This window comes from Rhizoctonia solani, chromosome 11 (assembly GCF_016906535.1).
Source record: "Rhizoctonia solani chromosome 11, complete sequence".
NCBI classification, from domain to species: Eukaryota; Fungi; Basidiomycota; class Agaricomycetes; order Cantharellales; family Ceratobasidiaceae; genus Rhizoctonia; species Rhizoctonia solani.
In genome coordinates, this window is record NC_057380.1 from 1301749 (window position 1) to 1329077 (window position 27329).

At 43.1% G+C, this 27329-nt stretch overlaps 11 protein-coding genes across 11 annotated transcripts; 5 read left to right on the top strand and 6 right to left on the bottom strand.

The window, feature by feature from the left end:
• Positions 1-1676: 1676 nt before the first annotated feature.
• RhiXN_10437 (Retrotransposon-derived protein PEG10) lies at positions 1677-3694 on the top strand (the record flags this gene model as incomplete). The annotated part of the gene is made up of 3 exons (XM_043330253.1): positions 1677-1747; positions 3050-3383; positions 3434-3694. 3 exons carry the CDS (start codon positions 1677-1679, stop codon positions 3692-3694), a joined length of 666 nt encoding a protein of 221 aa, XP_043184350.1.
• A 334-nt stretch (positions 3695-4028) lies between these two features.
• RhiXN_10438 (Retrotransposon-derived protein PEG10) lies at positions 4029-4677 on the top strand (the record flags this gene model as incomplete). Its single annotated transcript, XM_043330254.1, has 3 exons — positions 4029-4190; positions 4256-4385; positions 4436-4677. The coding sequence occupies 3 exons, from the start codon at positions 4029-4031 to the stop codon at positions 4675-4677; spliced, it is 534 nt and encodes a 177-aa protein (XP_043184351.1).
• A 407-nt stretch (positions 4678-5084) lies between these two features.
• On the top strand, positions 5085-5684 carry RhiXN_10439 (Retrotransposable element Tf2 protein; the record flags this gene model as incomplete). The annotated part of the gene is made up of 3 exons (XM_043330255.1): positions 5085-5090; positions 5146-5381; positions 5417-5684. The coding sequence occupies 3 exons, from the start codon at positions 5085-5087 to the stop codon at positions 5682-5684; spliced, it is 510 nt and encodes a 169-aa protein (XP_043184352.1).
• Positions 5685-5881: 197 nt separating this feature from the next.
• RhiXN_10440 (Retrotransposable element Tf2 protein) lies at positions 5882-6578 on the top strand (the record flags this gene model as incomplete). The annotated part of the gene is made up of 3 exons (XM_043330256.1): positions 5882-5975; positions 6030-6223; positions 6273-6578. 3 exons carry the CDS (start codon positions 5882-5884, stop codon positions 6576-6578), a joined length of 594 nt encoding a protein of 197 aa, XP_043184353.1.
• Positions 6579-6889: 311 nt separating this feature from the next.
• Positions 6890-8800, top strand: RhiXN_10441 (Retrotransposable element Tf2 protein; the record flags this gene model as incomplete). The annotated part of the gene is made up of 3 exons (XM_043330257.1): positions 6890-7608; positions 7661-7910; positions 7961-8800. The coding sequence occupies 3 exons, from the start codon at positions 6890-6892 to the stop codon at positions 8798-8800; spliced, it is 1809 nt and encodes a 602-aa protein (XP_043184354.1).
• Positions 8801-13437: 4637 nt separating this feature from the next.
• On the bottom strand, positions 13438-14199 carry RhiXN_10442 (uncharacterized protein; the record flags this gene model as incomplete). Its single annotated transcript, XM_043330258.1, has 2 exons — positions 13438-14085; positions 14143-14199. The coding sequence occupies 2 exons, from the start codon at positions 14197-14199 to the stop codon at positions 13438-13440; spliced, it is 705 nt and encodes a 234-aa protein (XP_043184355.1).
• A 462-nt stretch (positions 14200-14661) lies between these two features.
• On the bottom strand, positions 14662-15543 carry RhiXN_10443 (Gag-Pol polyprotein/retrotransposon; the record flags this gene model as incomplete). Its single annotated transcript, XM_043330259.1, has 1 exon — positions 14662-15543. One exon carries the CDS (start codon positions 15541-15543, stop codon positions 14662-14664), a length of 882 nt encoding a protein of 293 aa, XP_043184356.1.
• A 126-nt stretch (positions 15544-15669) lies between these two features.
• On the bottom strand, positions 15670-16602 carry RhiXN_10444 (Retrovirus-related Pol polyprotein from transposon TNT 1-94; the record flags this gene model as incomplete). The annotated part of the gene is made up of 1 exon (XM_043330260.1): positions 15670-16602. The coding sequence occupies one exon, from the start codon at positions 16600-16602 to the stop codon at positions 15670-15672; it is 933 nt and encodes a 310-aa protein (XP_043184357.1).
• Positions 16603-17112: 510 nt separating this feature from the next.
• RhiXN_10445 (Retrovirus-related Pol polyprotein from transposon TNT 1-94) lies at positions 17113-18344 on the bottom strand (the record flags this gene model as incomplete). The annotated part of the gene is made up of 2 exons (XM_043330261.1): positions 17113-17623; positions 17674-18344. The coding sequence occupies 2 exons, from the start codon at positions 18342-18344 to the stop codon at positions 17113-17115; spliced, it is 1182 nt and encodes a 393-aa protein (XP_043184358.1).
• A 75-nt stretch (positions 18345-18419) lies between these two features.
• On the bottom strand, positions 18420-20778 carry RhiXN_10446 (Retrotransposable element Tf2 protein; the record flags this gene model as incomplete). Its single annotated transcript, XM_043330262.1, has 4 exons — positions 18420-18830; positions 19647-20201; positions 20264-20433; positions 20490-20778. The coding sequence occupies 4 exons, from the start codon at positions 20776-20778 to the stop codon at positions 18420-18422; spliced, it is 1425 nt and encodes a 474-aa protein (XP_043184359.1).
• A 629-nt stretch (positions 20779-21407) lies between these two features.
• On the bottom strand, positions 21408-21968 carry RhiXN_10447 (Reverse transcriptase (RNA-dependent DNA polymerase); the record flags this gene model as incomplete). The annotated part of the gene is made up of 1 exon (XM_043330263.1): positions 21408-21968. One exon carries the CDS (start codon positions 21966-21968, stop codon positions 21408-21410), a length of 561 nt encoding a protein of 186 aa, XP_043184360.1.
• Positions 21969-27329: the final 5361 nt, after the last annotated feature.

Consider the following 27329-nt stretch of genomic DNA (forward strand, 5'->3'; position numbering starts at 1 on the left):
TAAATAGCATAGGAGGTTATTTGGCGCACTAAGACCATAGGCCAGTCCCAACAGACACAGGGTAACCTATTAGTGTACTTACTGCAACCCTGTGCCCCTTGACTGTCACAGTAGTTGAGTTCAACATTGAGTATAGTGCAACAATACTGTAAGGACTGTTGTGATTGAGTGATAGTGTTTCAATCCACCATACCACCCATATTGTAGATAGCTTTATCTACAAGATCTCATAAATCCTAGATATATTTTAGGTAAACCCCATAAGTCTTAAGTCTTACTTAAGCATATATAAGTCCTATACTTATTAGGCAAATCCTATAAATCCTGTACATTAGTCAGGTAACCCTCTTACCTAAGGTACTATCCCAGAGACCTTAAGTATACATACCCTCAGTCACTTAGGCTTAAGTAACATTAGTCTAAGGTACTATACATAACCAACCACCTGCACTTGATAGTTGGTAGACTATTTGTTAGGAGTTGTTATTCCTGATAACCTAGCCTATATTGTGCATATATTCTGTGCATATCTTCTGATTCTTACTATTAGCTCTTAGTTATTCTCATATACATTTTGTATATAGTAGTTCTTTCTTACTCCTGTACTTACACAACTCTTATCAGAACCCCCTTGGCATCCTTACAGACATCTAGGACACAGCAGGCTTGTATCCAAGTGGATGAGTACTAGACTTCTGTTACACCCTAACAAAATATACCACCAGATTCTCCTACTTTTTCTATTATGTTTAGTATTTTTTACAAACTTGTTACCTTCACTTGTTCAGTCACATGATCTTGGCACTTACCAAGTCAAGATGCCACACCAAGACCTGCCAAGATGCTCTGCCAAGGGTGCTTACCTTCAATCCATGCTTCTGTGCAGCCCACAGCATGCTTCTCTTTTCTCACACAACTTCTTTCTCCCATAGACTCTCAATTTGTAAATAGTTTCCTCAGTGTATATATACAGCAGGGAAATTGCTTGGAGTCACCAAGTCAATTTTACCTTGTCTATCATCACAGACAGCTACCAGTAGTCAGCAGTAGAGTTGAGTCCATAAGACCCTTAACTGATCATTAGTCCAGTAGTCACCCCCTCCTCCACTGGCCTGAGGCCCTCCCACACCATAGTTAGACAGCCTAGCACTGCCTTAAGCAGTTTTTCAGCAGCAGTTAGCCTTTAGGTAGTTGTTCACAGTGTTTAGTATGGCCATACATGCTCACCTACCAGCATGTACCCAACCTTACAGTTGGCATACAACAACTTCTGGTCACCAGCTCTTTTAGCTCCTGAAACAATGTTTCTTCTGAGGGATCCCAGGACCATACTGTTTCCTTCTTGGTGAGGTTGTGAAGGGGGCATGCTACCAAACTGAAATTGAAATGAGTTGTCTCAGGTAATTAACAAACCCCAGGAAGGCCTGGACCTGTTTGATTGTTTTGGGAGTTGACCATGATGTAACTGCTTCAACCTTCTTTTGATCCATGAGAAATCCTGCAGGGGAGATGACAATGTCTAGATAGTCCATGGTAGTGATGTGGAAATGACATTTGAGAGCTTGCTGAATAGCTGATTCTTCATCAATCTTGATACTACTTGTTGGACATGATGAGGGTGGTCCTGGGGATCTTCTGAGAAGAAGAGAATATTGTCAAGATATATGACCACAGTCATGTCAATCAGATCCCTGAAGAGGTCATTCATGAAATGTTGGAAGGCAACAGGGGTATTGTTAAGGGTTGTGTAAGTACAGGAGTAAGAAAGAACTACTATATACAAAATGTATATGAGAATAACTAAGAGCTAATAGTAAGAATCAGAAGATATGCACAGAATATATGCACAATATAGGCTAGGTTATCAGGAATAACAACTCCTAACAAATAGTCTACCAACTATCAAGTGCAGGTGGTTGGTTATGTATAGTACCTTAGACTAATGTTACTTAAGCCTAAGTGACTGAGGGTATGTATACTTAAGGTCTCTGGGATAGTACCTTAGGTAAGAGGGTTACCTGACTAATGTACAGGATTTATAGGATTTGCCTAATAAGTATAGGACTTATATATGCTTAAGTAAGACTTAAGACTTATGGGGTTTACCTAAAATATATCTAGGATTTATGAGATCTTGTAGATAAAGCTATCTACAATATGGGTGGTATGGTGGATTGAAACACTATCACTCAATCACAACAGTCCTTACAGTATTGTTGCACTATACTCAATGTTGAACTCAACTACTGTGACAGTCAAGGGGCACAGGGTTGCAGTAAGTACACTAATAGGTTACCCTGTGTCTGTTGGGACTGGCCTATGGTCTTAGTGCGCCAAATAACCTCCTATGCTATTTACAGTGAGTCAATCACTAAAGTAAATGTGCAGATAAGCTGTTAAAGTGTCATGAGCCTTACCTCCTGACATGATTATGTGCTGCCTGTCACCTCCTTCCTCCCCCAGTGTATTTGTTGGGGGACTCATCTGTATCCATCTGATCTGTTTGCATAGTTCCTATCTTCCATGTTTGTATTCTTCCCTCTTCCTTCTTCCCTTCTTGCACTTAGCCCGGACTTATTCTGCTCTAAGTGCTTCTATCTTGCTTATCTTGCTGCGCACTGGTCCGGTTCAATGTGTAGAGCTTCTGAGCCATATGCTCTATCTTGCTTCCAAGTTATACGGCCCGGACACCATCCCTTCTCATTGTATCTACCCCTTTTCCACTTTGTTATAAAAGAAGACTGTGAATTGCCTTGGAAACCCCAAGAACAATTCACCTTGTCATTTCCCACTCTCTCATCTGTGTGAATCATCTCAACATCTCTTAGGCAATCATCTCACTCTTGGTTGTGACATTGTGAATTGTTCTTTCCTGGCTGTAGCCAATTTATCAACCTGGACATCACTCAGGTCCTCATCCCCACCTTTACTTCTTACAGTTCTCTTTTCCCTTGCCACAGAGCGCACTGGGTTATTGCACACCGCCAACTAGGCTATCCTTACATTGATTCAGAAAGACCTGAACTTTTTACCTCAATACACCCCTCAGATTGCGTATAGTTCGCATCAGACGCTATGGCAGACGCCAGATCACGCAAATCATCAATGGCCTCACTTGCATCAAGGCAGGCATCCCCTCTTATACTCCAGCCACACTAGAAGGACCTTCCGACGCACCTACAAGTTGCACAAGGGTCGAACTCCGTCCAGAAATCCTCTGGCAGCAAGAGGATGCTACAAAACTCGATCACCTACACAGATATCTCATAGGCAACAATGCCAGCAGCAGATCACAACCTCCAGCGCTCCACAGACTCCTGGAGAAGAACACAGGCCATCTTATCAGCCATCTAGATGCTTGGAAACAAACCATGTTGCAGGATGTGACACAAGCAGTAGAGAGCACAATTCAGCGCCTTCTGACTGCCCCCAGCAACACAGATCCACACACACCTCCCAGAAGAGTCTTCACAGTCATAGACAACACCCCCAAGGCCCCTTCTGGCTCAGGCAGCTCAGGCAACAGGACTTCTTAGTCCCTATCAAGGATGAGCCTGACCCAAAAGGAAAAAGGGTCAAATTGGAGTCACCAGAACCACCTAAAGCAACCCAAACACCTCCTGGGCAATCCCACACACCCAGGAACACCTTGACCACAATCCAGAGCAGCCTTACATCAGGCCAACACCTGTAGATCTCCCAAACACATCCCAAGCAGCAACAAGTAATCCCCTAAGCAAAGGATATCTATCAGCACAACCAGGAGAAACAATGAAGAAAAGGAGGCAAGAACGTACACAACATTGCTACCATCATGGGCAGAGCCTTATCTGTCCCACTGCAGAGCACCTTCAGGGGACTGTCCCAAACTCCTGGCCCAGCCCAAGCAAATCCAAAATCCCTGCTCCTGAAAAGTATGATGGCAAGAAGGCCCTGCAGCCAAATCATTTATCCTGGATTGCAAAACCTATTTCCTTAGTAATGCTTCCTCATTCCCTTCTGATCACAGTCGAATCTCCTTTGTCCTCATGAACCTAAAAGATGGACAACCCAAGAAGTGGGGACAGATCTATCTAGAGAAGCTGCTGAATGGGGATGACAAGCCAACCTTGGAATCCTGGAATACCTTTGAAGCAGCATTCTTGCGCAACTGGAGCGACCCAGCAGCACAAATTGCAGAACACGCCTGCGTGAGCTCAAGCAGCTGAAATCAGCAAGCAATTATGCCACAGAGTTTAGAATCATAGCCAGCAAGCTAGAATGGTCAGACCCCGCCCTCATTGCCTCCTTCCAACAGGGGCTCAAGGCAGAAGTCAGAAGCAAGCTGATTGAGTACACCCTGCACAAGAACATCACTACGCTGGACGAATTCATTTCTACTGCCTGTCTAATTGATGACACGCTGTTTGAAGCACAAGGAGCTAAGAAAAGATAGCAACAGCAGCACCAGCTCACCACAGCACCCAGCTCAGGGGCGCTCACAGTTTTGTCTCCAAGAAGATTCAGGAAGCAAGAAGAAACGCTGGAGAATGTTCCAAATGTGGGGAGAAGTCTCACAAATGGGAGGACTGCAAGAATGGATGGCGCCTCAAAACAATAGAACGCTCTAAGCCTGAATCAGGAAAGGCTGCAGAAGTAGAAGAGCTGGAATTGCTTCCCCAAGCGGGAAAAGTCTGAGGAAGTCTTGCCCTGTGTCTAGGCTTCCTAATCTTCCTCAATGTCTATAGAACCCTTGTTTTGTGCAGCCCTGCAAACCAATAATCACCACTGCTCACTATAGACATAGAAGGAATCACAGACACTCAAACCGCTCTAATTGATTCTGGATCTTCTGCTAACTTCATTGATCCCAATTTGCCCGTTCTCACAACATTCCACTCATTGAATTGGACTCCCCACGCTCTGTCATTGGCATTAATGGCAAACAAGTCCGCAACCCTATCCGCTTCAAGGCTTGCTTAATCTTTAGCTCTCAAAACAGGCGATTTTCCGCCATCTTCTATGCTCTTCCCCTTGGAAACAGAAACCTTATCCTTGGAACCCCATGGCTCAAATTGGCTAATCCAGACATTGATTGGACCACCATGAAAGTTTCACTCCGCCTAGCTACAGAAGCACAACTGGCAGCATCAACCCTGAGCCCAGAACCTCCCTGTTGAATTTCAGGAGTTCCAGAAAGTGTTCAGTGAAGAGTTCTTTACCACACTGCCAGAACATTGCCCCTACGACATTGCTATTGACTGGAAGAGACAAACAGCCTCCCTATGGCCCATCTATTCCATGACCCCTGCAGAGAGAGAAGCACTCAAGGAACACATTGACTCAGAACTTGCAGCTGGAAAGATTGTGCCAACCACCTCACCAGCAGGAGCTCCAGTGATGTTTGTAAAAAGGGCTGATGGCAGGCTTTGCTTAGTGGTGGACTATTGCCGGCTAAATGCCATCACAATCAAGGACAGATATGCGCTACCCAACAGGACAAGCTAATTGAGAAATTGCGCCATGCTAAGATCTTCACAAAGCTGGATTTGAGGAATGGATATCACAACATCAGAATCAAAGAAGGAGATGAATGGAAGGCTGCATTTTGCACTGCCCTTGGTCACTTTGCTCCCACAGTCATGCAATTTGGCCTTAGCAACGCCCCAGCTGTGTTCATGCGCTTCATGAACAATATTCCGTGATTTACTTGACATCTCTGTGGTTGTGTATTTGGATGACATCTTGATCTTCTCAAACTCAAGAGAAGAGCATGTGGAACATGTCAAGGAAGTCTTATCTTGCTATTGAAGCATAATCTATTCTGCAACCCTGCCAAATGCTACTTCTTTGTCACAGAAGTCACCTACATTGGGCTTGTGATTACCCTGAGGGCATTTCCATGGAGAAAGACAAGGTGCAAGCAATCATGGACTGGCCTGAACCCCAAAATGTGAAACAGGTGCAATCATTCCTAGGCTTTGCAAACTTCTACCGTTGTTTGTTCCCAACTTCTCTTGCTTAGCATGCCTCTGAATAACCTTACTCAGAAGGAGCAACCATGGATTGGCAAGAAGAACAGAAGGCTGCATTTGACGCAATCAAGGCTGAGATTTGCAAGGAGCCTGTTCTAGTCACCCTGATGAATCTAAACCTTACACCTTGGAAACAGACGCTTCTGGAGCAGCCATGGGCTGTACTATCTCAGAGAATGGAAGATGGTTCTACATCCTGTTGCATTCATGTCAGCCAGCTTTTCACCTGCTGAGCTGAACTATGACACGCATGACAAGGAACTACTGGCTATCATTCGAGCATTTGAGCACTGGAGAATCTTTCTGGAAGGAACTGAGCAGCCAATCACTGTGTTTACTGATCACAAGAATCTGGAGTACTGGAAATCAGCTAGAACCTTCAACAGGCGTCATGCGCGCTGGCATCTCATGCTGGCGTCTTACAACTTTGTCATTGCTTACCGGCCTGGGAAACAGTCACAGAAACCTGACGCCCTGTCAAGACAATCAGATCACATGGACTTAGAACCAGCTCCACAAATTATGATCCCAGAATCTCATTTGAGGCATTTTCAGCACACATAGATTCGTCCTTGTTGGATCAAATCAAGGAAGCTACCCAGGAAGACCCTAGTCTTGACACAATCTTGCTAGCTGTATCAGACCCAAATCCATGCCCCACAGCGTTGCACAGAAGTTCAAGGACTATACAATTCAGAAGGGTCTACTTTTGTATCAAGGAAGAATAGTTGTGCCAGATGAACCTGAGATCAAACAGCAACTCTTATCTCACTTCCATGATTCTCCTGCTTCTGGTCACCAAGGAAGAGCACAAACTCTAGAGTTAATCAGTTGTCACTACTACTGGCCAGCAATGAAATTCCAAGTCAATTGCTATGTTGAAACTTGTGAAATTGCCAAAGAAGCAAGGGCATTTACACAACTATGCTCTCAACCCACTTTCTGTCCCTGCAGGTCCCTGGGAAGATATCTCATATGATTTCATTGTCAAGTTTCCCAAGTGTAAGGGATATGACAGCATTCTGGTGGTTGTAGACCGTTTCTCAAAGATGATGCACCTGGTTCCCTGCAAAGAAACTGCTACTGCTGAGGATGTAGCTCAGATGTTCTTGGAGCATGTCTGGAAGCTACATGGGACTCCCAAGCGCACTGTGTCTGACAGAGGGACTACATTCAACTCCAAGTTCCTCAAAGCACTCTACAAATCTCTGCAAATCACTCCTAGTTTCTCTACTGCTTATCACCCACAATCTGATGGACAAACTGAGATCAAGAACCAATGGCTAGAGGCTTACCTACGTCCCTTCATTAATCATAGACAGTCTGATTGGGTTGATTGGCTTCCACTGGCTGAATTTGCTCACAACAATGCCAGAAGCAAAGCAACAGGCAAATCGCCCTTTGAGATTGTGTATGGACGTTCTCCTGTCATTTCACCACTCCTGGAACCCACTGGATCACCTATTGCAGATGACAGAGCCAAGCAACTGGCTGAGACTATTCAGGAAGTACAGGCATCAATCAAATGGGCTCAGGAGCGCTACAAACAGGCAGACACAGGGAAACACCTCCTGAGTTTCAACCAGGAGACAAAGTTTGGCTTCTGGCTTCCAATATCACGTCGCAGCGCCCCAATAAAAAGCTAGACCACAAACAATATGGCCCTTCCCTGTCATAGAAAGAGTGGGCTCTCACGCCTATTGCCTGGCTCTCCCTGAGACCATGAGAATTCATGATGTGTTCCATGTCAGCCTATTGTCTGCTTTCAAACAAGACACAGAGTTTGATTGCACATTCACTCCTCCGCCGCCTGTAATCACAGCAGAAGGAGAAGAAGAGTACGAAGTAGACAGATTTGTAGATTGGGCAGCAGAAGACGGAATCTGGAAGTACAGGGTGAGATGGAAGGATATGCGCCCCATGAGGACACATGGGAACCAGCCAAGGATCTACAACATTGCAAGGACAAATTGCGCAACTTCTTTGCTAATTATCCAGATGCCCCAGCTGCCAACAACGCCATCCCTGCAAATGCGCGCAGAGTTAAAAGAGGCAAGATAGTCAAGCAACTCAACAAGTCAAAAACTGCCTGCTTTGTCACTTTACAAGCTCTCACTGCCAAAACTCGCCCTGCTAACTCTTTTTGCGCTCCCCACTATCCCAGCATGCCCATCTTCAGCTCCATCGACGCCTTGGCCTACAACCCTTGCCTGAACATTGATTGCTACATCATGAACCCCAGAGGAGATGAGAGCACACCTAGACAGCTCTGCCAACATAATTCACGCTCTAATGAGCGCCAGCAGTCGCAACAAGGTCAGGTTCTTCAAGCGCAACTGTACAAGCACCCCAAGTGGGGATTCCTCTATTGGCTCGACCCCAGGGGAGAAGAAGGACCAGATACACTGTATGGAAAGCGAGTATACCGCTGGTGGCACTTCATTGCCTCCCATCCAGGTGCTTTCAGGGATCTGGCACAATGGCATCGCCATGGGTTTGCTACCCCACCCCCTACAGTCTCCACACCTCCATCTGCAAGAGCTGACCCAGGCGATGCAGAACCTCATTCTGCTTTACCCAGCGGACCCACCAGCCTACACAAGCAGGCCAGCAACGCCATGACCCCTCCAGCACGCCCAGACACTCCCAGGCCAACAGAGCATGCACCAGCCCTTGCCCTTCCCCCTATTCTCCAGCACGCCAGACACTTGCTGGACCCCAGGGTACTTGTCCCCAGTGAGAGAAACACAATGGGAGCCTCAGAACTACCTAGGATGGAGCAATGAGGAGATAAGAAGGAATGTGGAAACATTTGAAGGCAGGGAAAATGAGGAGCTGTTTAGTTTTGAGGAGTTACTAGCTATTGATTGTTCTGAGTGGATGTAAGCAGCCCTTTGTCTGCCTAAGGGCTTTTGAGGGGGGGCAATGTCATGAGCCTTACCTCCTGACATGATTATGTGCTGCCTGTCACCTCCTTCCTCCCCCAGTGTATTTGTTGGGGGACTCATCTGTATCCATCTGATCTGTTTGCATAGTTCCTATCTTCCATGTTTGTATTCTTCCCTCTTCCTTCTTCCCTTCTTGCAATTAGCCCGGACTTTCCGCTCTAAGTGCTTCTATCTTGCTTATCTTGCTGCGCACTGGTCCGGTTCAATGTGTAGAGCTTCTGAGCCATATGCTCTATCTTGCTTCCAAGTTATACGGCCCGGACACCATCCCTTCTCATTGTATCTACCCCTTTTCCACTTTGTTATAAAAGAAGACTGTGAATTGCCTTGGAAACCCCAAGAACAATTCACCTTGTCGATTTCCCACTCTCTCATCTGTGTGAATCATCTCAACATCTCTTAGGCAATCATCTCACTCTTGGTTGTGACATAAAGGCTTGTGTGTATATGTGAATATATGAGAGTAAAAGTAGGATAAAAGTAGGATGCATTAGAAGCGTCTTCACAGGGTCCTTTTATACCCTGAGAAGGTGCACAAACAAGTATATACATGATTGATACCAAGAGGGGGTACAGGAGGTACATGTGGCAACTGAAACACTTGAGGGAGCCAATACTTTGGTACATAGTAAACAAATAACAGATCATAATATTTGCCCCAAGGCAGTGTTTACCTGTGTGGGTCCTTAGATGTCCCAAGGCTAAGTGTTTCATCCTTGGAGTAAACAGTCCCAAAGGTATAATACCACTGTATTGGGTACTTACAGTAAATAGGGCATAACTCTGCCAAATGTTGTCCATTTTGCGTGTTTGACCCAGCATTCTGGAGCGCACAAACAGGCGCACCTAAGCACAAGTGACTTAGCAGTGTGAGATGCCTGGGTGGTGGAGAAAAGGCGCATTTAGTGCATTGGTGCTTAAGCGCTGATTAAGCGCTGGAGCACTTGCCTATGCAACAGGGGGGACCCTGAATATTTCTGTGTGTAGCCACAAGATGGAATCTTGTATAATAAATACTACAAACAGGAGAAATATCACTTATTACTGTTTATCTCCTCAGCTGAATTTATATATATTTAAATGAGTGAGAAAACAGCATATATGCAAAAGGCATTGCATATTTAGGGTATTCCTGAGGTTTATAGGTTTTGTGAAGGTTGCAATTGAATAGAGGGACCTTGAAAACCTTAGTTTGCATCTTTATCATATTTTATTTACTGTAGGATTGCTTGTGTAATTAATAAAATAAGTACAGATTATGGAAGAAATGTCATATCCATAACAACATGTGTCAGTATAATTTGGATGGGATTCACTGATTGGATGCTCAGCAATGGAGATAAATTTTTGACCTCTCCTGACCTGCAATACTTTTGCTGCTCAGTGTAAGAAAAGGAACTATCTACATATGGTCTGTGCATGTGAGAAAAGAAGTGTCTGTGTGAAAGAAAAGTGTGCTGCAGGCTGTACAGAAGCATGGATTTGTGGTAAGTGCCCTTGGCACAGCATTTTGACATGGCATTGCAGCATAATAAGCACCAAGATCACATGATTGAAAAACTAAAGATACAGAGTTTGGAAAAATACTAACAATAATAGAAAAATGGTGTAACTTTGGTGCTATAAGTTAAGAGGGTGTAACAGGCTACCACACCATCCTAGTAGTCATTGATTCCTTCTCTAAACCTGGCCATTTCATCCCCACATGAAAGACAGTGTCAGCAAAGGATTGTGTCCTGGGCATGGTCACATGACCAGTACAAGTGGTTGCATGCTGGCCCAAGCCCAAATTTGGGGGGTAGCAGGTGTAATCATGGGTTGTCAGCAGAGGAATAATAGGGCTCTATGGCTTAGTGGTCAAGCTGGTTCAATTCTGGCTAGTTCTATTTTCCTCTGTTTATAACAATTCTCAATAGGCAAAAAAGTCTGGTTAGACAGAAAAAACATTCAACTCTGCACAAACTGTTTCAAAATAGACCCAAAACACCTAGGTCCCTTTGTAGTCACAGAGAGAATTTCAAGCCACACCTACTGCCTAAAGCTCCTTGGAGACCCTGAGAATCCACAACATCTTCTACATGGGATTGTTATCCTAGGCTCATGAATTGCCAAGTCAACCCTTTCTGGAACACCCTACACCCAAGACAATTGGAGGAGAAGAAGAATTTGAAGTCAAACATTTTATTGACTCAAAAAGGCAAAAAGGAAAATGATTTTACCTGGTCAAATGGAAGGGATGGCCCAGAAGATAATTTCTGGGAACCTGAAGCACTTATGGAAAACTAAAAAGATGAGATCAGGCATTTTAACCAAGCAAGAGTCAAAAAGGCTTGTGACTCTGCCAAGAGCCTTTAAAGGGGGGAAAATGTTGCAACCTAACAAACAATACCACCAGATTCCTCTACTTCTTCTATCATTTTTACTATTTTTTACAGACTCCATATCTTCACTTTGTGAGTCATGTGATCTTGGCACTTACCAAGCCAAGATGCTGCAGCAAGACCTGCCAAGATGCTGTGACAAGAGTGCTTAGATATCAAACACACTTCTGCACAGCCTGCAGCATGGTTCTTATCACATACCTTGATTCCTTTTCTCACATCTTATCTATTTATAATTAGCTAACCCTTGGGTATATACAGTTGCATGCAACTCAAATGCAACATGTGATTGCATTCCACAAAAATGTGTGCACACTGGGAACAGTTGAGATATTGACATAGATGTATTAGTTGAAAGTCTAGACACATATTATCAGACTCTAAGTACAAAATGTCTTAGAGATTGAAAGTGTCTATGCATGGGAGCACCCTTGTGTTTTGTGCTTGGTGTTGCATTTGATTTGCAAATGCTTACCAACTTCCCCATGCCTCAAAGATTTTGGTCTATCTTGACCATTTCTGGGCTGATTTTGATAGTTAAAAATATGTGAAATGCTTCTAGTATATGATATAGCAACATATACAAGATATGAGAAGATAAAATCTATAAATAAATGTGATATGGACATAGATTGTACAAATGAGATTCCCCCCCCCTATTTTGTATGATACTCCAGACTCAGGAAGCCAGTGAAGGGCATAAGCTATCAGTGCACTTTTGATGGTATGGTGACTATACTAAAAGTACCAGATAAGGACTTGGCCAAGAAGATAATGAGACAAGGCTAATATACAACAAATCTAGGATATCCCCCCAAATTCACTAGGTAGCCATACCATACAGAAAGCAGGTAGCAGGTTCATACTTGTCTAGAATGTAGCTAGCACAGACCTAAGTACTCACACAAAGTTTGAATCCATGAGCTGAGAAACTGAAAATATGAGAGACCATTCAATAGTTCAGTTATAGAATTTTGGTTAATTTCCTATTAAGATCATGTATGAATGCAGACTTTTATGGTGCATGGTCTCTCATATTTTCAGTTTCTCAGCTCTTGGATTCAAACTTTGTGTGAGTACTTAGGTCTGTGCTAGCTACATTCTAGACAAGTATGAACCTGCTACCTGCTTTCTGTATGGTATGGCTACCTAGTGAATTTGGGGGGATATCCTAGATTTGTTGTATATTAGCCTTGTCTCATTATCTTCTTGGCCAAGTCCTTATCTGGTACTTTTAGTATAGTCACCATACCATCAAAAGTGCACTGATAGCTTATGCCCTTCACTGGCTTCCTGAGTCTGGAGTATCATACAAAATAGGGGGGGGGAATCTCATTTGTACAATCTATGTCCATATCACATTTATTTATAGATTTTATCTTCTCATATCTTGTATATGTTGCTATATCATATACTAGAAGCATTTCACATATTTTTAACTATCAAAATCAGCCCAGAAATGGTCAAGATAGACCAAAATCTTTGAGGCATGGGGAAGTTGGTAAGCATTTGCAAATCAAATGCAACACCAAGCACAAAACACAAGGGTGCTCCCATGCATAGACACTTTCAATCTCTAAGACATTTTGTACTTAGAGTCTGATAATATGTGTCTAGACTTTCAACTAATACATCTATGTCAATATCTCAACTGTTCCCAGTGTGCACACATTTTTGTGGAATGCAATCACATGTTGCATTTGAATTGCATGCAACTGTATATGCAAAACTATAACCAATAAGAACCCAGTTCTAGCTGCAGCCTTACTCATGCATATGTGTCACTGAGATGTCATGATGATGTCATCAGGTGGAAGTGGCTATGTATGATTGGTAAGCACAGATGGAGATGTGGCTTGGCACTTGTGTGTGATATAAGCACCAAGGTCATGTGATTGAAAATATTGTTTGTTTAACTTTGTTTAAATTTGAGAAAATGGGAATAAATTCCCTGGTATTGACTGAGTCTACAACACTGCCCCCCCTCTTAAAGGCCTTTTTCCTCATTTCTTTCTCAAAATCTTTCAGGATTTTTTCAGCATTCTTGAAGTTTTCCCTGGGTTCCCAGGTATTTTCCTCTGATCCATAGCCCTTCTATTTCACCCTGAAAAACCATTCACTGTTTCTCTCTTCCATGTCTGTGATCCCTTCCACCTTGTATTCCTCTTCTCCATTGATTGTGACTGGTAGGGGGCAACTTTCAAAGGCATGCTTCTTGTCCTGTTTGACTTTTGACAATAATCTCATGTAGAAGACATTGTGGATTCTCATTGTGGGCAGCAGTTCAAGGCAGTAGGCACAATTGGAGATCTTTTCAGTGACTTTGAAGGGTCCTAGCTGCTGTTCTATTAGCTTGGGGCTCAGGGTCTTCAATTTGACATTCTTGGCATCCAGCCAAACTTCCTCCCCAACCTCAAATTGCATAGGTTCTCCTGATTCTCTGGCTACCATACATGACTTGGATTGCCAGAGAGCTGCCTCTACTTCTTGCCATTGAGCTTCCATCTGGTTGGCCAGGTTGTTGGCTTCCAAGATGTCTGTAGGTACATTGCTTGGGGTTAAGGCAAGTTCCCATTCATACAGTGCTTTGAATGGGGATTTGCTGGTGCTGGTATGAACTGCATTGTTATATGCAAACTCAGCCATGGGGAGCCATTTTACCCAGTCCTTTTGATTGACTCCAGAGTATGCTCTTAGGAAGTGTTCTACTGTAGGGTTGACCCATTCTGTTTGCCTGTTGCTCTGTGGGTGATAAGCCAATGAGAAATGGGGGTCTATCTCAAGGCATTAGTACAGTACTTTAAGGAACTTGTTGTTGAAGACCCAACTGCAGTCTGAGACTGTTTTCTCAGGCATGCCATGTGTTGTAGACACACTCAATACCAGGGAGTTTATTCCCATTTTCTCAAATTTAAACTAACACAAACAGACAACATTTTCAATCATGTGACCTTGGTGCTTATATCTTATGCTAAGTGACAAGCCATGCCTTCATTCATGCTTATTCTGTTGAAAGACACGTAGAGCTAAACAATATTGTATCTCAGCTCTACTATATGGTAGTGAACTCTTGTGTATACTGTACCTAAACAATATTGTATCTACAGGATTATAAGCATACATGAACAGAATAGAAAGATATGATACGTACCTCATCTCTACTATATGGTAGTGAACTGAGGTACACAAGAATTGATAAAGAACACATTTATACTTGTACATCCAAACGTAAGTAAATATGCGTAAGGATTACATGTATGGTTCCGTGAGACTGATATTTCAACACGCCCACTCAGGATAACAGAGACAAAAGGAAAATTAAGACATGCCCATATCAGCAACAAAGCTGGGGAACTTGGTTCTTCTGAGTGGCTTAGTAAGTATATTGGCCACCTGCTTGTTGGTCAGGATGTATTGTAAGTCAACTTCCTTCAATTCAATCATCTCACAAATAAAATGGTGTTTAATTTGGATATGCTTTGTGTTCTGGTGATTGATTGGATTCTTTGCAAGAGCCATACTCAATTGATTATTGGTAAGTAAAGTTGTTGGCCCTTTGGGGAGTAAATTGAGTTCTGATAGAAATTGGCAAAGCCAAATTAGCTTGCGTGTAGCACTTGCAGCAGCAATGTATTTGGCCTCCATACTTGATAGCAAGATTGTCAGCTGTTTTCTCAATGACCATGCAATACTTGCCCCGCCTATCATGAAAGTCCACCCGGTAGTTGATTGACTGGTGTTTGGATTGCCTGCGTAATTGGCATCAACGTAACCGGTGAGTTCCAATCCTTTTGACTTCTTGTAAACTATACTGAGGTCCTTTGTGCCCTTTAAATACCGCAGAGTACGCTTGAATGCGTTCCAGTGCTTGTGCCCTGGGTTTGCGGAGTGCTGGGCCAACAGGCTGGTTGCATATGCAATGTTGGGCTGTGTTTGTACCATAGCATACATCAGCAAACTAATGCCACGCTGGTATAGGGCTTGGTTGACAGTCAGTGAGTTGAGTTTTGGTAGATTTGGCGATTCGGCCATAGGCGTGTTGCTTGGCTTACAATTGTTCATATTGATTCTTTTTAGGACTTCTTCAATGTATTGTTCTTGCAATATTTTGAGGGTTCCGGCATTGCAATCTTGATGAATTGACACTCCAACAAACATCTTTGGCTCTCCTAGATTGACAAGTTCAAAAACTTTTGCCATTTTGGACTTGATTTCCTCAAGAAAGGTACAAGGTTTGCCGATTAATAGCATGTTGTCTATGTGAGCTACAATAAATGCAATGTTATTTTTATTTTGCCTATGAAAGACAGCATGGTTGGAGTTGCATCAGGTAAACCCAATCTGTTTGAGAACTTTGCGTAGTTGAGAATAAAATGCTTGCGCTGCTTGCTTGAGGCCGTATAGTGCCTTCTCAAGCCGCCAAACGTATTTCACGGGATCGTCCTCAAAGCCTTCTGGCTGCTCCATGTATATCTCCTCCTTGATTGTGCCATGTAAGAAGGCAGTCTTGATATTGAGCTGAATTATGTTGTAATCTTTGCTTGTACCTTTGGCCAGGAGTGTACGCGTGGAGTCGGAATTTGCAACAGGTGAGGACGTATCTTCAAAATCAATACCTGGACGCTGAGAGTATCCTTTTGCAACCAGTCTGACTTTATACCGTAGTATTTTGCCATTTGGACCTACCTTGTACCCAAAAACCCATTTGCATTCAACCACATTTCTTCCAATAGGTTGCTTAACTTGTCTTCCCACACTGTGCTTAGTAATCAAGTTGTACTCTTTGTTCATAGCGCCCATCCACATTTGAGCATCTACGCGGGACATTGCCTCAGCAAAGGTTGTTGGGGGAGCGGCTAGAGCAGTGTAAAATGCCTCTACCATTGCGTTTATATGCATTAACCATGCATCTTCAGTGCCCACATTTGCCCCATACTGTTGAGGAGGTTTTGAGGGTTGAGTTGAGCGTTGAAATGTTACCGGCTCTGCTGCTGGTGGATTTTCCATTGGTTTGGTTTCAGCATTTGAGTTGTGAGTCTTGGGCTTTGGTTTGTTTTTGGCGTTAGAGTTGTGAGCGTTGGATTTTGGCTTGTTTTCAGCGCTAGAGTCGTCCTTGTAGGTTTCTAGTATTACCCAATGACGATTTCCGATTCCTTCATCAAATACAACGTCTCGGGAGGTTAGGATCTTTCCAGTTTCTTGTTGAACAAGTAAATGCGCCTTTTGATTTGGTGCAAAGCCCAGGTACGTGCATTTCATCAACCAATGTTGTAGCTTAGTACACTTATTATTGGGTATTCTTGCCCATGCCGTGCAGCCAAAAATACAAAGTTGAACTACATTGGGAGTTTGGCCTGAAAATACCTCTTTGGGCGTTCAACCATTTAGAGAGGTCTTTGGGGTAACGTTTGATATGTACGCCATGTGGAGTATGGCGTAGCCCCAGAATTTGTCCGGTAAGTTGGCATTGGCGCGCATACATTGTTTGGAGTTGTTTAATGTCCTTATCACGTGCTTGGCTACGGCATTACTTTTTGCCGAGTTTGCCTTGGTCTTTTGGTGTTCAATTCCCTTGCTGCATAGCCAGTCTTCAAAGGCGTTTGAGGTGTATTTGCCTCCTCCATTGGTGTGCAACACTTTGATTTTATTACCCGTAAGGTTTTTGACTGACGCTTTGAGCTCTTTAAATTGGGCCAGGTATTTGTCCTTTGACTTTAGTAGGTGCACAAAAATTTTGCACAACTTATTGTCAATTGTTATTGCAAAGAATCAAATCCTGCCAATCCCTTGGACTGCAGCTGGGCCGTGGAGATTGCTATGCATAAGTTGAAGGACTGCAGACAAGGTGGATTGTGATGGAACAAATGGTGCACATGCATGTTTGCCTTTGAGGCAAGGTTTGCATGGAGATTGTGGAGGTGAGCGCTTTCCTACAATGTCCATTCCATGTACTGAGCCGTTCCAAAACATGTCAAGAACGTACTCATAGCTGACATGACCCAATTGTCTGTGCCAGGTCTTGAGGTCTGCGTGTGCAATTTTCCCGGTGGCATATGCAACAAATTCACCTGCATCAATATTGTCCCTGTTGTTGATGCTTTTGGACTCAACAATAGCCATGTATGTGTCAACCTTGGTATGTTTTACAACGCATTTAACTTTGTATAGCTGACCAGATGTTTCTCTAGCAAAGCCTATTTCAGGCCCGTTGCCTTGGTCACCTACAAGAATTGCGCCAAATGATTTACAGAAGAGCACATTGGTGCCTCCTGGGTGAGTTCTTTGACCAACATTAAGTTTGCATTCAATTTGGGTACATGTAGCACAGACTTTATGAACGCAGGAGTTTTGACGCCGTGACGGTTGTATAACATTACATGAACTTGGCCAACACCAATTGCAGGGATCAAGTTCCCATTGCCCACTTGAATTTGGATTGGTGGTGTTAGTGTCTGGTAGGTGTAGAACCAATGCCGATTTGGCGTCATGTGTCTTGATGCACCCAAATCAAGTAGCCAGGTGTTCTTGTTATGTGACAATTTGTCCAATACAGTGAGCGCATATATCTTGGGGCCTACAGAGGAATTGCCTGATTTATCTGTTACGGCAACCTTAGCGGAGTTGCCTTTTGATGTGTTGGCTTGGGACTTGTTGGACTTGTCCTTTGACTGCTTTGAGTTCTGCTGTCTCTGCCAGGGACCAGTGCCTTTGGCTCCACCGCCTTTTGCCCAGCATTCCTGCTTGGTGTGACCAGGCTTTGAGCAGTTGGCGCAAGGGGGACCTAAGTCCTTCCTCTTCCCTTTTGGGTTGTTCCTTGCTGATTTTCTTGTCATAGATTTGCCCTTCAACAATTGCGCAAACATTGCGGTAATCCCTCCACCTTTTTGCCGACGTTCTTCCTCTTGTAATGTGGCTTTGCATATGGCATTGGATGTGATGGCTGCCTGCTGCGTAGATGTCTGGATGACGGTGCTGACAATTGCATAGGATGGTGGGCGCATTCATGATTATCTGAGCAAGTAGGAAATTGCTGATGGACTCTCCAAGTGTCTTGATTTTTGAGACTGTTGATTTTATCAAATTGAACCCGGTGGTAAGGTCCTCTTCTTCCTCAATTTTGTGCTCATTAATTGTTGGTATAGGAAGGACAGCAATTGCATGCCCTTGCCTTCCCAGCGCTTGATAATCCGCGTCCAGGCTTTGTTTGCCAATGTTGTATCAACAATGTTGTTCATGACACCATCCTCCATATTGAGGGTGATTTGCAAGAATGCCTTGTTGTCCCGCTGCTTCCATTTTGCCATTTTTTCGGCCTGTTGGGACACTTTGATGCTGTCTTTTGCTTCTTTGCTGGTAAGTGCAACTGGTGCTGGTTCAGCTCCCGTAGCAATGCTGAGTAACTTTTGCATGCAAAGGACCATTGTCTGCCTGAATTTCCATGCTGTGTAGTTGGATCCATTGTCCTTGAGCAACGGAATTTTGTAGGTCTATTTATTGAGATATGTATTCTTGTTTGACATAGTATAATATATTTGTTTGTCAAGTTTGGTCTCTTTGTTGGGTTTAGTGTCAGGTGTGGCGGGGCTCATAACCTGTTGAAAGACACGTAGAGCTAAACAATATTGTATCTCAGCTCTACTATATGGTAGTGAACTCTTGTGTATACTGTACCTAAACAATATTGTATCTACAGGATTATAAGCATACATGAACAGAATAGAAAGATATGATATGTACCTCAGCTCTACTATATGGTAGTGAACTGAGGTACACAAGAATTGATAAAGAACACATTTATACTCATACATCCAAACGTAAGTAAATATATGTGTAAGGATTACATGTACAGTTCCGTGAGACTGATATTTCAACATATTCAGCATATGTAGCCAGCTCCACCTGATGACATCATTATGACACATCAGTGACATGTATGCATGAGTAGGGCTGCAGTCAGAGCAGGGTTCTTATTGGTTATAGTATTTGATATATGTTCTTGCAAAAAGCTTGCACCCTGTAATATATAAGGAGGCCAACCAAGCATTGTAACACCCAGGTCAATTACCTCTTGTTGCATCCTACTCAGTGTACAAGGCCTTACAGCCAGTAACTACTAAGTCAATAGCCTAAACCACCCTACAGTGGCTCCTCACTGTACTTAGATAGCCTGCAATCACCTTAAGTGGTTTTGTTGTTGTAGATAGCTGTTTGTAGCTGTAGCTAGCTCCCTTGTTGCCTTAAACAACCTTCTCATACTTGTACTCTGCAGCCACAAGTGCCATCTCCTCAACGTCCTAACAGACATCTAGGACACCTTGCCTCTTCCATATGTGGCATAGGAACAGGTCTGTCAATTCCAGAGCTTTGAGCTTTTTCAAGCATTCCACCAAAATGACATATTTGTTGAAGCTATCCACAATGACCAAGATGGAATCACAGTTGCTGTCCTTAGGTAGGTCTACAATCATGTTGTAGGACACATGTTGCCAGGGGCACAGTGCCAGCTTGAGTGGTAGAGGAGGAATTGGAGCATACTTTGGTTTCCAAATTTGTTGGCAAGTTTCACAGGAATCCACATGCCAGTAGGTGTCTACTTGTATCCCTGGCCAGTAATAATTCCATGAAACCAGTTCTAGGGTGCATTGCCATTCTGGGTGTCCCACCAATGGGTTGTCATGGAGAACCCTCAACAAGTCTGTTTGTAAGGTGCCAACATCCAGGACCATGATGTGTCCTTGGTAGAAGAGTAAGCCAGCCTCCATTTGGTAGTCCTTAAATGCTTGTTTGATGGACAGGGGTGCCTTGACTTGTTCTGAAGGAATGTAAGGATTTCCTCCAGGGATTTGTCTTGGTCTAGGCTGGCCTTGATCAGGTGCTGTAGTTCCTTTTCTGGTAGTACTAAGGCAATGTTGGCAAATACAGGGTCTGGGAGCATTGTTTGAGTGGCACAGGGAATATCAGCTGGATTGGAGCAGCAGGAGAGTGCATCTGGTTTACCAGACTGTTTTCCTGGTTGGTATACAATGTGGAAATTGTATCTGGCTAACAGAAGGTGCCATTGTGCATGGCAGCAATGAACATGCAAGATTCCTTTCAATATTCTAAGTTCCTATGGTTGGTGAACACAGTGACAGGATGTTGGGTACCTTCCAAGAATATGTGCCAATACTCAAAAGAACAGATGATTGCTAGTAGTTCCTTGTTGTGAGTATTGTAGTTTTGTTCTGTGCCTTTGAAGGATTCTGATAGGAAACCCAGGGGGTGTAGTTGTCTGTCCTCTTGGCATTGGCTAAGAATGGATCCCAAAGCAGCACCAGATGTGTTGGTTTCTAAGAAGTAGGGTTTACTAGGATCTGCATTAGCCAGTACAGGGGCATTGGTGATTGCTCCCTTGAGACTGTCACATGCCTCCTGCTCCTTTGAGTCCATCTCCATGGTATATCCTTTTTCACTAGGTTATGGAGAGGACAGGCCATATGACTAAAGTTGGCCACAAACTGTTGTAGGAAATTGGCAAAACCTAGGAAGGACTGGACCTCCTTGTCCTAGACATCTGTAAGGATGTCAAGGCAGCAGGTGCTTACAGCCATGTGGGATACAAGTAAGAACCACTTAATGCAGTGAGGATGCTACATACAACAACAACTAACTTTACTACAGCAACCAGCATCTTATGGACAGCAGCAAGCTATCTAAGTACAATGTAGAGGCTGCTTAAGGCAGTGTGGATGTAGCTAACTAAGTGTTACTGGGCATAGGGCCCTTGTACAATGTGATGAAGCATCAAGAGGTAATTGACCTGGGTGTTACCATGGTTGGTTGGCCTCCTTATCTATTACAGAGTGCAAGCTATTTGCAATTATACATATCAAATATCATATCCAATGAGAACCCTGCTCTGACTGCAGCCTTACTCATGCATACATGTCACTGATGTGTCATAATGATGCCATCAGGTGGACCTGGCTACTTATGATGAGTAAGCATGGATGGGGACATGGCTTGGTGCTTAGCATAAGATATAAGCACCAAGGTCACATGATTGAAAATGTTGTCTGTTTGTGTTAGTTTAAATTTGAGAAAATGGGAATGAATTCTCTGGTATCAAGTGTGTCTACAACATCCATGACCTTGGTGGGCATAGGCCAATCCTGAACTGCCTGGATTTTGAGTTTATCCAAACTGAATCCCTCATCAGAAACAACAATCCCCAGGTATTCTACCAAAGTCACATGGAATGTGCACTTTGATGCTTTGCAGAAAAACTGGTTTTCCATCAGGCAGCATAGGACTTCATGGACATGTTTAGAGTGGTTGGCATCATTTTTGGAGTAGATCAAGATATCATTGAGGTAGATGATGACACAGACATCAAGCAAGTCCTTGAACAGTTTGTTCATGAAGTGCTGGAAGGCAGCATGGGCATTTGTCAGGCCAAAGGTCATAACCAGTGATTTGTATAACCTGTACTTGGCCCAGAAGGCAGTTTTCCATTTGTTGCCTTCCTTGACTTGGATGTTGTTGTAACCCCATCTTAGGTCCAGCTTGGTGAAGATCTTGGCACCACAGAGCTGGTGTCCTAGATGTCTGTAAGGGGCATCAAGGCAGCAGGTGCTTGTGGCCATATGTAACTAAGTGAAAACCACATAAGGTGGTGGCAATGCTACCTACAACAACTAACTACCTAAATACAATGACCAAGGCCATAAGGGCAATGGCAAGCTATGTATCTACAATGAGCAAGTTGCTTAAGGCAACAAGTACAGGTGGGACTTAGTGGTTACTGGCCTTAAGGGCCTTGTACAGTGTGGGGATGCAACAAGAGGTAATTGACCTGGGTGTTACCATGGTTGGTTGGCCTCCTTATAAATTACAGAGCATAGCTAATTACAAATATAAAATATGCAAAACCATAACCAATAAGAAACCTGCTCTGCAGTTGGCCTTACTCATGCACATGTGTCACTGACATGTCATGATGACATCATAGGTGGAGGTGGCTATGTGTGATGGGTAAGTGCAGATGGGGACATGGCTTGGTGCTTAGTGCATGATATAAGTACCAATGTCACATGATTAAAAATGTTGTCTGTTTGCCTTTGTTTAAATCCAAGAAATTAGGAATAAATTCCCTTGGTATATGTGTGTGTACAACAGCTGGGCCATGAGGTCATTGGGATGGGGTAAAGGGTAGATGTTCTTCTTAGTTCAGTTATTCAATTGGCAGTAGTCAACAACCAATTGGCAGGAACCATCCTTCTTTGGCACAAACATTACAGGGGAACTGTCACAACCTACTCCATTCTTTCCATGAGTCCTGACCTTGTCAAGCCTCCAACACACTCATGTTGCACGCCAACGTGACCGCAAGCACGCATATACTCGCACATATGCAGTCAGAACCTCCGAGTTCCTACATATAAGAGACTTATGGTCAACATGGCTGGACTTAGTGATATTCTCTAAGTCCAGGTCACATGACCTCCCCCCCCCAGTCCTTTATCAAATACTATACTAAACTACTACAGATTTGAGGTGGGGGGGGATGACATAATCTCTTCTATAATAATGTAATATTCAGACCTTGCCCATGGGCTCCCTTAACATTGGCCTGCAGCAAGGGGGCAGGGGGAGTGCAACATCTCCCAGCAACTTATGTTATTAATATAAGGCTGGCAACAGCTGGTTTGTGCAGGTGTGCCTGGCCAGATCTGGCCCTGACCTGCTCCTAGCAGGTTGGACTAGTAACACTCCTGTAAAATAGATAAAATTGTATATACTTCTTGACAAAAGTGCAGGTATATACATATTAAATCAATAAGTCCAGTTAGTTTGGTCAAAAACAAGTGGGTTTTGGTGCAATTTTCATTATCAGTTCTTATTGGCCTCAGGGCAACGCAGATAAGTACAGCCACAGCACAGCCACAGGTCAAGGTTGATTGGCCAAAGGTGCAGAGGGAGTCTGGGGTCATGAATGGTTGTTGTCAGTGATTTCTTTGTCTTCAAAAAACTTGGCACATGCTTCCATTTTGTCCATTATACTCTCAGGAAGTACACAGTGGCTATGATACTTTTTAGTAGCCCATGCAGCCTGTTGGCCATTTAATCCATGCCTGTAAGCATCAATGAATCAAAGCAACCAATCCAAAACCTGCATGTATTGTAACAGAATAGTTGAGCTCTTCATTATAGTATATTTAAGAACACATACCTTTGAATTGACTCTAATGGGACTGAATTTAAAGATGCCACCATATTTGCCTTGATTTCAGGTTCACTCCTTGGACAGAGCATTTGTCAATAGCAGTGCTTTGCATATCCCCAGCATTGTTCAATTGGATTGAGTTTGCAATGAAATTTTGGGAGGAACAATACTCAACAGCCATATGATTCTGCAATTTCTTCAAGTATTGACTTCTGGTTAGCAAAATCTGGCTGATTGAATAGTACATGGCATGCACAACATTCTTGGGGACCTGGGGGACATCAAAATTTTGGGCACTGGAGGTTTAGATGCCCAGCTTCAATTTCCCACTTTCTCAATATGTTTACAATCCCTTTAAACTCTCCAGGATGATTGGGGTGATCCATTGGGTAATACAACAGTTGGGGAGTACCGTTAGCCAATTGTGCATCACCCATTGGAATCTTCTTGGTTTTATTTGGACCAGCCTCCAGATCTGGTACAACAACTCCAAAATTTTGGATGGCCCAAGTGTCATCTTTGTTGCACTTGGGGCATTATCTCTTTGCTTGGTATGTGTAGTTGTGTTGTTGTATACAAAGACTAATTCATGACCTGGAAATTCCTCACATGCTGCTTTGATGCTGCATACAAGTTGTTTGCAGACCAGTGGGTTGTTTATAAACCTATCTCTTGAGTTCCCAGGACAAAGAATGACCTCTGGGTTTTTATCTCTATGAATTTAATGGAATTAAGTTGGTTTATGTGTTCAAATGACTAGCCATACTCACGGGTCATTGTTTTGGAGCCATCCATTTGTTGAAACATACCCAGAATACATGTATGATTGCCCCACACCTTTTGCAACAGGCTGTGGAGTCTCATTGTCTCCCACCCACTAGGAATCAATTTGTTGGTTGTTCCCATAATATATAACCTTGTTGTGCATAAATACTGCAATGGGTTTTTCTCCTGGCTCTAAGGTTGGCAGGATCCTTTCCATAGTTTTTCAATCCCATTTTTCCATTTGTTGCTCCAATTTAGTCCATTCTGGGATGAATATATTGTTGCAGTAATTGATAACATCTTTGCGTTCATGACCATCAACATATTGACATTTGAGTTCTTTTCTCCATTTATAACCTAGCTTTTTCTTCATCCAGTGTTGTATTGTTTGCAATGATGGGACGTTTTCTATCTTGGAACAATCTTTGACCTCTGGGTGCAATAAGTATAGTATTGCATCTTCAGCTTTGATATGTTTCCCAAGACTGCGTAGATGACTTTTTACCTCTGTATATAGATCTTTGTCATGAAATATTGTAGTGCTGCATGTGTTTCCATACCGGTTACCTGGCAGGCACTCACTTTCCATGTACAAACAAAGAAATTGTCAAACTGATTTTCCATATGACATTGCATGACCAGTAGCAATGGCGCCAGTGTCTGTTGCATCTGTGAAATTTTGCTTTGTATCTTTGCTACAGGATAGTTGCAGACCAGCTAGCATAGCTTCCATCTGTCAACAAAGTGTCTGATCCATCAAAGTACTGGCTTGTTGTGCATCAAATTCAGCTTCTAATTGATCTAAAGCATTTCTGGCAATATCTGGAGTGATTGGTGCATTCTTCCACAAGAGAACTGGTGGCTCTGGTTATACAACAATGGACAAAATCTTAAGTAAAATTCACTCTACTGTCACTACACAATCACCTTGAGGGGTGTCTTTGTTCTCATTATTTTTGTTTGAACTTTCAATACTATCTAAAAGGCTTGCATATTGTTGAATTGAGCCAGCAAACCTGGTTTGCTGTGCATAACTACTAGCCCACAAACCTAGAGGTTGAAGTGAGTATTGTTATTACCTTGCAGACTCCTTATAAGAGGCTTACACCAGATGTTTCAGCACTTACTTGTTGTATTCAACTCATGATTTAACTGGGCTTTTGTATTGTCAGCCTGGTTTAGCAGCACCACATTTGGGATTGGAGGATCAGCTGCTGATGGTAACAATCCACTGTTGATGGTTGAATTTGTATATTCTCTATCTGTCCTTGCTGTATTACTGTTCTCAATAGCTTTGTAAACTTCTTTCTGGTTTGAATCCTCCTGTAGACTTGACAAAAAGCCTGCATTTGTCTCTGCTTTGGCTTTTATTTTCTGCAGCCCAAGTTACTTGAATTAAATAAATTGTGCCAATAAATTGACAAGTCAAACCTTGAATGTCCTAGCGTAAGCTACACTCTTCTTCTGAGACTTCCTCTTCTTTGATTCAACACCCATCTTGCCAACTGATCAATGAACTACGTGTTCAACCAACGTCCCTTTAAGAGTCAGAGGGACCCCAGACTCCCTCTGTGCCTTTGGCCAATCAACCTTGACCCGTGGCTGTGCTGTTGCTGTACTTATCTGCATTGCCCTGAGGCCAATAAGCACTGATAATGAAAATTGCACCAAAACCCACTTGTTTTTGACCAAACTAACTGGACTTATTGATTTAATATGTATATATGTGCACTTTTGTCAAGAAATAATACAATTTCATCTATTTTACAGGAGTGTTACTAGTCTGACCTGCTAGGAGCAGGTCAGGGCCAGATCTGGCCAGGCACACCTGCACAAACCAGCTGTTGCCAGCCTTATTATTGTGCATCATATATACTATATATATCTTTGACAGTGGATATATATGGTGATAACCCCTACAGATATGGGTTATGACATTGAAAACAAGCTGCTTACCTATACCCAGTATATATACTTATATATGTGTATATGTATTGCCTATAAGGGATATAGGGATGACTAATGCCCCTACATCAATGATGCACAACATATTGTCCCAACAACACAACTTCAGATTACCATTTATGGTAACTCACCTTCCTAATTAGGAAAGAGACATAACTTGAAGAAGACTTTCAAGACAAATAGAGACTAAGCAACCTAGACTTACCAAAAATGGCAATCCCCTTTCCAAATTAGGAAAGAAGATGAAATGGATGGATGACTAAGCTTAGTTGGCCAAACTTTGATGAGTCAGCAGACAAATCACATGATCAACTCATTGATGACAAATCAAGTATGACTAAGCATGATGACAATTGCTTAGTCAGCAATTACTCAACTCAGCCACAAGTCACATGACTGTGGTTATGAATGATTAGTCACCAAGTACTATCTGCACTGCCACAATCACATGTTGATGGCTGTGCTCAATCTCTGGGTAAAACCAGGCCAGCTTGAGGAATAGAATTACCATATAAGGAAATTGGATGAGTCATACTGATGTTGTGGCTGTGCATGCCAAGAGTATGACTCATACTTAAGTGGTGCTCCATGTGATCATGTGCTAAAAAAAGAACCAACTCTGCCAAGTCCTCATGTTGTACACCACTGTAAGGTGGGTACTTGCTAATAGGGTGGGTACTTGGGGCTGTACTACTACAGACAATGCTTATGTAATCTACTCTAAAGGCTATACTACTAGCACGTAAGGTGCTCTACTACTAACTATTGTCAACAAGGGGGCCTTAGGCCTGGGAGGTGTGATGAGTAAACTGAGTGGGGATAAGTGTCTGGACTACTGAGGGGCCAGCTACTTAGCTGGCTGACTACCTTCTCTAATGAGTAAGAGACAAGGTAAAATTGACTTGGGGTCTCCAAGCAATTTCCCTGCTGTATATATAGAAGTATGGGCACTATCTACATGGTCTGTGCATGTGGGAAAAGAAGTACATGTGTGAAATAAGAAGTGTGCTGAGGGCTGCACAGAAGCATGGATTTCTTCTAAGCACCCTTG